At 43.5% G+C, this 10,441-nt stretch overlaps 1 protein-coding gene across 1 annotated transcript; it reads left to right on the top strand.

The window, feature by feature from the left end:
• The first annotated feature begins 7,291 nt into the window (after positions 1 to 7,291).
• On the top strand, positions 7,292 to 8,671 carry NKX2-4 (NK2 homeobox 4). Its single transcript, XM_036321147.1, has 2 exons — positions 7,292 to 7,816; positions 8,034 to 8,671. Exons 1-2 carry the CDS (start codon positions 7,393 to 7,395, stop codon positions 8,669 to 8,671), a joined length of 1,062 nt encoding a protein of 353 aa, XP_036177040.1. The 5' UTR covers positions 7,292 to 7,392.
• The last annotated feature ends 1,770 nt before the right edge of the window (positions 8,672 to 10,441 follow it).

The raw sequence follows: 10,441 nt of genomic DNA, 5'->3' as shown, positions 1-10,441 counted from the left end.
AAATACTGCATTTAATAAAATCAACTCTAGAAGAAATCATCATATACACCAGACTATAGAAAAATAAAACTTCATTTGTGTAATAGTTTTCATTCAGATCTTTCAGAGTACTTGGTTCCATTAGTAAGCATATAAAGAACATATGAATATAATTACCTTGTAAAATATTCCATTATCGAATTCCTAGAACAATTTATGTATAACATAAGGTCCAGTGCACAAATTTGTGCACAAGTGGGGTCTGGCTGGCCCACTCCGATTGGGGCGATTGGGGCTGGGCCGGTTGGTGGGAGGGGCCATGGGCAGTTGGCAGGCCAGCTCCACCCCCTGGTTGAACTACCAGTCTAGGGGACAATTTGCATATTAGCCTTTTAATATATAGGATTCCACCTTAATAGACCTTTCACAGTTCAAGGTTTAGTTATTCCATTAAAAAATAAACTTTAAACAATTCTAAATTCCTCTTTTTTTAAGTGTGTAATTTTAAAAAATCTTTCACTCAGTGAGGTGTGCCATTTTTTTCTTAAGGTTAAGTTCATTTTATTTTAAAATGTATTTTGGATATATATGCTTTTTATTTTGGAAGGGATGATCTCCAAATGGTATATATTTCTTCTATCAGATAATTATATCTTTAAAAGATATATTGTATACCAATGATAAGCTGCTTTCATTAGGGCTGGTACTGATTTTCTCAAGCAACTCTTATTTCTCTAGCTTGGCATTTTTGGTTCAATACTAATAGCTGTGGTTTACGAAACTTTTGTGAAATTTCCATTATTTCTAAAAGCAATTCCCTATATAGTGACAAAATCAAACTACCTTTTAAATGTAGAACTTCATTTTCAAGAACTTAATAAACACTAGATTCACTGACAAGTCAGATTCCATTATTAGTTTACTTTACAAACTGGATATTTTTTAAAAAATATTTTTATTGATTTCAGAGAGGGAAGGGAGAAGGAGAGACAGAAACCTCAATGATGAAGAGAATCACTGATTGGCTGGATGCCTCCTGCATGCCCACAGTGGGGATTGAGCCTGCAACCCAGGCATGTGCCCTTACTGGGAATCGAACCATGACCTCCTGGTTCATAGGTAGATGCTCAACCACTGAGCCACCCCAACTGGGCATAAACTGGATATCTTGAAGTGATTATTAGTAATATCAAACCCATCTGACAGGTTAGTTGTGGTTTAAGACTCATTAGGAAAACCTGATGAGAGAACTTTTACCAGTTAGGCTCTCCTTATGATATATAATGTCCACATAAAATAGACTAAGTTATTTCATGTTAAGCTTTTTAATGCCAAATACTGATTCAATAATTGAATTGCTTAAAATCTATCAAAACAAAGAAAATTTTAAAAAATCTACCAAAACTGATATTGATGTATGAGGTGAACACTAGCCTACTGCTTCAAGCACAATTCTCAACCCGAAATGCAGAGACATATACAGTAAATACCTGTCAAATTTCTCCTCAATGTTAGCATTGCACAAAACAATAAAGGACAGAATAGGTCAAATTATTCTCTAATCTTGTCATAGTTCTTTTGTAAAATATATTTTTATTGACTTCAGAGAGAGGAAGGGAGAGGGAGAGAGAGATAGAAACATCAATGATGAGAATCATTCACCTGCTGCCTCCTGCACTCCCCTATTGGGAATGGAGCCCGAAACCTGGGCATGTGCCCTGACCAGGAATTGAACTGTGACCTCCTGATTCATAAGTCAATGCTCAACCACTGAGCAATACCAGCTGGGCCATAGTTATTTCTTTTTACAGGTAAAAGTTTATTAATAAATGCAGCAAATAATCAATGTATCCAACTATCAAAAATTGGAGTTTCTCTTTTAAGTAAGAGATATCAATAAATATAACCCAATTTCCTGATTCAGGTGTAAATACTGATACCTCCTTGATAATTACAAATTAATTTGTAAATATAAGGTGGTACATCTTTAATGGGAACTGTAGGAGAGGAAAAGACTTTACATTAAATTAACTGAACCTCTTAGATTTGGAAAAACTGAGAGCATATCAGAAACATTTTTAAAATATGTATTTTTTTTAAAAGCTATATGATTCACTCTAATCAGGTATGTGTAGAGCAAGCATGTCAAATTGCATGTGGCCTGCCGGCTGCGAGTTTGACATGCTTGGTGTAGAGATATGGTAGAACTTTTAGAATGACTAGCTCCTCATACAAAATAATACATGAAAATATGGCTTTGCTTCTAATTTGAAGGATTTTTTTCTATAAAAGAGCCATTTAATGACATTCTAAAACATATAAAAACCATCAAAGACATTGCTCAATTAAAATGCCATTATATTCTAAAAAGTTTTAAACTCTGTGTAAGCAAGATGTACAAGTAAATTTTTTCAAAACATTGCCATTATTTTCCATGTCATGTAAAAATAATTTTAAAAACAGAAATTAAATTTCTAGTTCAAACTCACAATCCTAGGGTGAGAGAGTTGTAACATACTAGGAAATTTTAATAGTTTACACGACTGGAATAGCCTAATGTTATTCTCTGTGACTGTAAAAACTAGTATTACAGCTGGACCCTAGAAAGGGTGGGAGCCTTCTACTTCTTGTTTTTTAGGAATCATTTAATTGAACTCATTATTATAATGACTTCAACAACAATAATGTCTTTGACACCTACCACTCATTCTCACATTGCATTAATAATCATGTTAACTTAAAATAATAGCTGGTCAAATAAACTAATACACTATTTTCAACCTAAAATATCTGAATCTCAGAAAAGGATGAATCAAGAGTTTTTATAGGAGTTAAATTACAAGAATTGCATTTTGTGATAAAAATATGAAAGGATGACTGTGTCACATAGAAATAACAAAGTCATATAAATACACATGTAAAATTATCATAAAGAGATTCAAAAGTAATTGAAGTGAATGTTCAAACAAAAAGCCTTTAGGACTGAAAAGAACTAAGAACCAGATTTTAGACACTGGTGAAATTAGCAAAAATATTAAAAATAATTAATCTGTGTTTCATCTCTATAGCAATTTCATTTCCTCTTTAGAACCTTAAAATTTGGTACAAAACACCAGTACCCTGACATATTTCTTTATTCCTTCCCAAATGCACAGATGATAATTTAAAGCTACTTCAAAAAATGAAGATTTTGTTAATTAAATTACACAACTGTTTTAAACTAATTACAAATGTTTCAAGTTTCTCATTTCTAAAAGGTGCTTATCTTCTTTAGTATCAAGCAGAAAGTTATATTTTCAAATACAGTTTGTCTTTATAAATAAATAAATTCATTACACATTAGAAATCTGTTTGCCACCCCAGAAAAACACTTCCCATTAAGTCCTCAGGCCCTTCTCTGAGCTTCGACAGCAAATCCCAACTCTAGGGAAGGCTCCTAGTACAGAATTATTCTGCCAAATATCTTTGGCCCTAAGGTTAACTAACCCATCAGAAATTTTCAACAGATACCACATTTTTGTCATAAAGCCAAGAAATCCTACTGAATTTTTTTGTTCATGAAAATTTCCCGTATCTGCAGAGCCCATTTAGGTTTTCAGAGGTAAGTGTGCTGTGTGAAATTGCAAAAACCTAAACTATAAAAAGGTACCAAACAATATAGAACATGTACACCTTGTGTGTAAAATGGTAGGTTTCCAGATGTATAGGACATCCCAGAAGAAACAGGTAACAGAGGTGCGGGTGCCTCTGAGGAGGGAGACTGGGAGGATGGAAGACAGGGTAGGAGGGACATCTCTTCTCACTGTATTCCCTTTGACAGCATTTGCTTTTTCTTCTGAGTGTTTTCTTTCCTTGTTTTTAAGAGGAAAGAAAACACTCCTTAGGAAGACATTTCCTATGGAATCCAATTTCGTCAATAGTATTCGATAATCTACTGACTATAAACTTCTATTCATAATTTCGGGAGATAATAATTTGATGAAACCCATTTGATGAAAAGCTGTGATGAAACATTAATTGGATTTTAACTTGTCTATATAAATGTACACAGGCATCCTCCAAACCAGCGGTCGCCAACCGGCGGTCCACAGATCACTGGTGGTCCGTGAGGTCCGAAAGGCTGGCGACCGCTGCTCCAGACTACATCTATTTTTGGAATAATCTGCACACATCCAAAAAGTCCAGCATGGAAGTATATAATTTCTGGAACAAGAAACAAATAATTGATAGGGAGAAATATTAAACATTGTGGATCCCCCCTCCCCCCAGAACTGCTCACCAGTGAAGGAGCACCATTTAGGCTGTAAGGTTCCCCAGCAGTCAGAAAGTGACTCTCTGCAGAGAGCCTCCAGATACGATAAAGTGCTGTTTGATTTAAAGATGGGAACCTTTCAGATGTAATGTACCTGTAGCAGAGCCTATCGTGTTGAAAAACAAAGTAAGCAACAACTTGTGGTATGTTAATACCACTTACGTGAGCTTCTATCCTGAAGTCCTATTAAAAAACAAAAGAAAACCAACAAAAAAGAACACAAAAAACTGCATGAGATAAAATGCATAGCCTGAAAACACAGTAAATAACAACAGTCTGGGGGAGGGGACTGTAATTATAAACATGTTTTCAATTTGGATAACTAATCAACTTGAAGATTATGATCTTGGGTTTCATTTCTGAAACATGCTTGAACTTGAAAAATAAAATATACTGGTTTGCAAGAGATGTGTATATCCACAGATGATACAACCACCACTTTTACTTACTCAGGTGTCTCTGAGGAAAGTTGGAACTGACTGACTTTCTACTGCTTTTTATTTAAGCTAACACAAGTAAAGAATACTGAATTAAACCAAAACTTAAAACTCAAACTACAGTTTTCAGGATCCCAGCAACCACTTAAATACACACGTAAATGCTTCTTTGTGTATCACTAATGGAAAAAAAAAAAAAAAAGTAGGCAATTCCAGTGCAGGCGAGAATGAAGAACTAGCCCCAAGTGTTTCAAGATCAGGAAAGACCTGTAAAAATAGCATCATGTTAAAGTTGAAGCAATACTAATCTTGCTAAGTCAATAATTGATGACTGCAAACAATTCATGTAATCTTGTGTTTTGTCCTTTTAGTATTTTAAAGTACTTCTTTTCACACTTGCCTTGTGGATACATTCTTCCCAGAGGTGACCATACTAGTCCCACCCCCAAAACCCAAGAGCAGATTCTTTGAAGTACAAAGGAAGAATGAAACAATGATTAAAACAACAAAAACAAAATCTTGGAGGGCATTTCACCCAAAGGGCTGAAATGGCACAGGAAAAGGATTAGCTAACACTGTCCTGCCTTCAAGACTTGTACTGTGAGGTTATACTGAAATGATTGGCGTACATATATCCTTTTCGTTTTTAAACAATAAAATCTTGCTTTAAAAAGCACTTTCCTTGTTCCTTTTCTTTCTCCTGCCCCAGTCTCCAGAAAAACTTAAAAACTGCAATGTCATTTTCCTTTTGTCATTATTTTTAACTGTAAGATTATCTTCAAACTTTAGTCGATATGCAGTGCACACTTCTTTTGTCTTATCGTGTTCTGCATTTGATGGAGAGTTTACAATGTCTAAATTCTTTGCTATGCAGGTATATTTGCAAATGAAATGATGATAACGTGTTTGTTTTTAAAGAGAAACTACCATATCCACTTGATTTCTGCATCCATTTTATATTTTTTCCTCAAACAGGTTATATTTTCCCGACAATAAAAAAAAAGACACATTATGAACAGTTAGAAATATTTGTACTTTGGGGTTTTTTTCCCCTCTTCTTTTTGATCATGGGAGTGATAGGAAAATAATCCCTAAGAATGAGAGAGAGAGGGAGAGAGGGAGGATGGAAGAGGGGGGGGGGAGGGGAGGCGAGAGAGAGACAGAGAGAGAGAGAGAGAGAGAGAGAGAGAGAGAGAGAGAGCGAGCAAGAGAGAGCGAGAGAGAAAGAGAGAGAAGAAGGGAGAGGGAGAGGAGAGAGAGAGAGAGAGAGAGAGAGAAAGAGAAGAGAGGGGAGGGAGGGAGAGAGAGAGAGGAGAGAGAGAGAGAGAGAGAGAGAGAGAGAGAGAGAGAGAGAGAGAAGAGAGGGGAAGGGAGGGAGGAGAGAGAGAGGAGAGAGAGAGAGAGAGAGAGAGAGAGAGAGAGAGAGAGAGAGAGAGAAGAGAGGGGAGGGAGGGAGAGAGAGAGCGGCGAGAGAGAGAGGAGAGGATAGAGAGCGAGAGAGACAGATCAGAGAGGGGGAGAGGGAGGGAGAGAGAGAGAGGAGATAGAGAGAGAGAGAGAGAGGAGAGAGAGAGAGAGAGAGAGAAGAGGGGAGGGAGGGGATGTGGGAGAGAGAGAGGGGAGAGGAGAGAGAGAGAGAGATCTAGAGAGAGAGAGAGAGAGAGAGAGAGAGAGAAGGGAACTGCAGAAAGCTGTAAAGAACTTTACAGGTGCAAATTGAACTTGTAACATTTTAACAAATACAAGTTACCCTCTTTGCCTTAACCAACCTCAACCTCCATTCCCACGGAGTAAAAACAGAATACTTACAAGTTAGCATCTGAGTGTTTGTGAGTGTCTGTCTCTCTGTGTTTTCTCTCTTCTTTGGATTCGGGTACTTGGAGCTAATTTAGAAGTGCCCGTTTGGTTGCCCACAAAATGATGCTGAAGGGTCTAGAGATGCATAAATTAGGAGCCCTACAATGGCAAAGGACGGTCATTGTACCTCTTCTCTTCGTGCGCTCTTATGCTGGAACCCAAGAGCTTTTTTTTCCCTTTTTTTTTTTTTAACACTTAAAGACGAGTAGATGATGTTGCGAGTGAGGGCGGCTTGGGGTGGGGGGGTAGCTGGAAAGGACGGCGCGAGCCCTGCACGCCCCCACCCCAATTTAGCACCAAATCTCCCGTCCCCAAGCATACCGGACTCGGCTACGAAGTCACTTTAGGGAATCAAGAGTCTGCACGGGCGAAGCTCGACGTCCTTCGCCTTCAGCCTGGACGCCGGCCTCGGGGTGTCTAATTCTGGTGCTGGGGGGCTGGGGTGACTGCCAGGGCAGAGGTGGGAGCACGCACAAAGCAAAGGGGGGGGGGTTGCTCTTGTCAAGAGACATCCAACTGCCCCCTTTCCCCTTTTTGCCTCGGTGATGGGGAAGGGGGAGAAGGGGCGAGAGAAAAAGATGCCAATGACCATTGTTTGCTCGTTGGGGCTGTTGCTCCGCCCCCCGAGTCTGTCGTCAACCTGGCGCGGGACTAAAACAAACCCCAGACCCGCAGCTCCGGGGGCTCGCGGCGCCTCCGACTGCTCCTCGCCGGCTCCGCGGCCGCGGCCGAGGTGGCGGCGACAGGCGGCCGCCGCATCCCGCCCGCGCCCGCCCCGGGGCCCCCTACCCGGCGGCCCGCCGAGCCATGTCGTTGAGCCCCAAGCAGACGACGCCCTTCTCCGTGTCCGACATCCTGAGCCCCATCGAGGAGACCTACAAGAAGTTCAGCGGCGCCATGGACGGCGCGCCGCCCGGCCTGGGGGCGCCCCTGGGGGCCGCGGCCGCCGCCTACCGCGCGCCGCCGGGTCCCCCCTCGCAGGGCCTGCAGCCGCACCCCATGGCCGGGCACAACGCGGCGGCGGCGGCGGCGGCAGCAGCGGCGGCGGCCGCCACCTACCACATGCCGGCGGGCGTCTCGCAGTTCCCGCCCGGCGCCGTGGGCGGCTACTGCAACGGCGGCCTGGGCGCCATGGGCGAGCTGCCCGCCTACGCCGACGGCATGCGGGGCGGCGCGGCCGCGGGGGCCGCCGGCTGGTACGGAGCCAACCCGGACCCGCGCTACTCGTCAAGTGAGCGGGGCCCGGAGCGCGGGACCGAGGACGGGCGGACGGCGCGGGCTCTCCCCGCCGCGGCGCGGGGCGCGTGGGGGCCGGTGTCCGGGCGCGCGGGGGGCGGCGGGTCCTGGGCTCCGGGCCCGGGGCGCGCGGGACGTGGCGGGAGGGGGCGGGCGGGGGGCGTGCAGCCGGCCTCGCGCTCACCCGGCTTCCCCTTCGGGCCCCTCCCCAGTTTCCAGGTTCATGGGGCCGTCGGCGGGCGTGAACGTGGCCGGCATGGGGCCGCTGGCGGGCATCGCGGACGCGGCCAAGTCGCTGGCGCCCTTGCACGCGGCGGCGGCGGCGGTGGCGGCGCCGCGCAGGAAGCGCCGCGTGCTCTTCTCGCAGGCGCAGGTCTACGAGCTGGAGCGGCGCTTCAAGCAGCAGAAGTACCTGTCGGCGCCCGAGCGCGAGCACCTGGCCGGCATGATCCACCTGACGCCCACGCAGGTCAAGATCTGGTTCCAGAACCACCGCTACAAGATGAAGCGCCAGGCCAAGGACAAGGCGGCGCAGCAGCTGCAGCAGGACGGCGGCCTGGCCCCGCCGCCGCCGCTGCCGCCGTCCCCGCGCCGCGTGGCCGTGCCCGTGCTGGTCAAGGACGGCAAGCCGTGCCAGAACGGGGCCCCGGGCCCGCCGACGCCCGGCCAGGCCGGCCCGCAGCCGCCCGCCCCGACGCCCGCGCCCGAACTGGAGGAGCTGTCGCCCAGCCCGCCCGCGCTGCACGGCCCCGGGGGCGGCCTGGCGGCCCTGGACGCGGCCGCGGGGGACTACGGCGGCGGCGGCGGCGGCGTGCTCGGGGCCAGCCTGCTCTATGGCCGGACGTGGTGACCGCGCGGGCGCCCTGGGCGGGGTCCTGCCCGAGGCCTGCGGGGTTTGCAGGACGTGGCGAGGATGGATGGAGGAGACGTGCCCACGCGGACTTCTGTGTCCGCGGCTACGGAAACGCACACACGGGTCACGGAGGGGGGCCGTCTCGGAACCGCTGCTGCGGGCGGGAGACAGCAGCAGCCCCAGGACCGAATGATGTGACATGCCAGGAGGCTCTGCGGTGGCGATCTCCTCCTTCCAGAAGTTCCAAATGATGCGAAAAGCTGGCTGAGTCCACACCCACCACATTCCTAGCCAAAGCTCTCTTGAGTTTTAAGTGTTGGAGACTTTGTTGGTGTTTGTAGTTCTAAAAATCAACCCAGCTTTAACAATGAATCTTTTTGAAAGTGGAATTTATCTTGGGAGATTAATTTTTGAAGAGCACCCCCCCCCCTTAAGTGCAATTTCATTAATGTTGGAAAGTAAATTGGTGGATCATGCACATAGAAACATTATTGCAGAGGAATTATTAAATGGAATAAAAGTAATCAAAATACTGCTTATATGGATTGATAGAGCTTTTTAAATTTAATGCTGATTTTAAAATGTTTTGATCATTATTTGGCAAATGAGTGTTTGCGTATTACCCTAAAACAAGACCCCCTTCCCACCTCCAGCCATGCGGTTCATCGTGGAGGGCTGTAAACTATTTTTTATATGGAATCTGGTCTCCCCAAATCAACTGATAAAATAAATACACTCATTCTTCTGTAGACATATTACTTACTCTTTCTAAGATATTTGCTTGTCTGATTTTGAATACCTTGATTAAATGCTAGGGAAAGCAAACACAATTGCTAAAATTGACATCAATTTATATTTCTAAGCATGCCAAGAAGAAGGAAGAGAGTAAGGTAACTTATTGAATTGTAGCCAGGATGTAAAGAATAAGTAACTAAAATTTGTATAATTTTTCCGTCATATTAGAACTTAACAGGGGTTGCACACCGATTTTGTTGGTGTTTTATTGTACAAATGTATTTACTCTTTAATATGCCAATTTATATTTCCTATGTTCAATGGATATTTAAATATAACAAAAGAAACTTAAGTGCTTTCTTGTGAAAGTCAAGTGGTCATTTCTTTTTCGCTGAGTTATATAGGTTTTGTTTTGTTTTTTATAATAGTTGACATGATGTTACAATACATCTCAATTAACGTATCATTGGAATAACTGGTGTTGGAGTAAAAATACTAAAAGCTAAAAAACCATGAACTTATAACATTAATGAAAATTAAAAGACATAACATGGATAAAGCATGATTTATAAATGATCGAAACAGTTACCAAGGAACCCAGACCTCTTCTACATGTGAAGAACTACAGTGTGAGGTTGAAACATTTTATTTCACTTCATTTTGTTTTCGTTTTTTCTGAATGTGCAAAGTGAATCCTTAGGAAGGTGTTTTAGCAGTTAAACGTGCACCTTTTCTAAACTATATTTTGTATAGTAAATAACAATAAACTCCAGACATTTTCACAGATGAAAAAAAAAAATACTAAAGTAGCAAGGGAACCAGCCTTTATCAAGGGGCCGTGAATGCATTTTTGGAAAATGAGAATTAATTTTTAAAACATCTTACATAAAAATAAATAATTTAAACAAAAAATAGTATGAAATGATGCAATATGCTTACAAAAAAATTCTCCCAATTTGGGTTTTTGCATGTTGATGAAATTGCCTTTCAAAATGTTAACTAAGCAAGCATAACTATTTCTGATGTGCTTTG

The sequence above is a fragment of the Myotis myotis genome, unplaced genomic scaffold (genome assembly GCF_014108235.1).
Source record: "Myotis myotis isolate mMyoMyo1 unplaced genomic scaffold, mMyoMyo1.p scaffold_m19_p_9, whole genome shotgun sequence".
In the NCBI taxonomy this organism is placed as follows: domain Eukaryota; kingdom Metazoa; phylum Chordata; class Mammalia; order Chiroptera; family Vespertilionidae; genus Myotis; species Myotis myotis.
This window is presented reverse-complemented; position numbering and strand designations above follow the sequence as displayed.

Bases quoted from the DNA above. Each gene is read 5' to 3' on its own strand.
- NKX2-4 (XM_036321147.1), top strand. From the start codon at position 7,393: ATGTCGTTGAGCCCCAAGCAGACGACGCCCTTCTCCGTGTCCGACATC. The intron at 7,817-8,033 runs GTGAGCGGGGCC...GCCCCTCCCCAG, and splicing joins GGACCCGCGCTACTCGTCAA to TTTCCAGGTTCATGGGGCCG.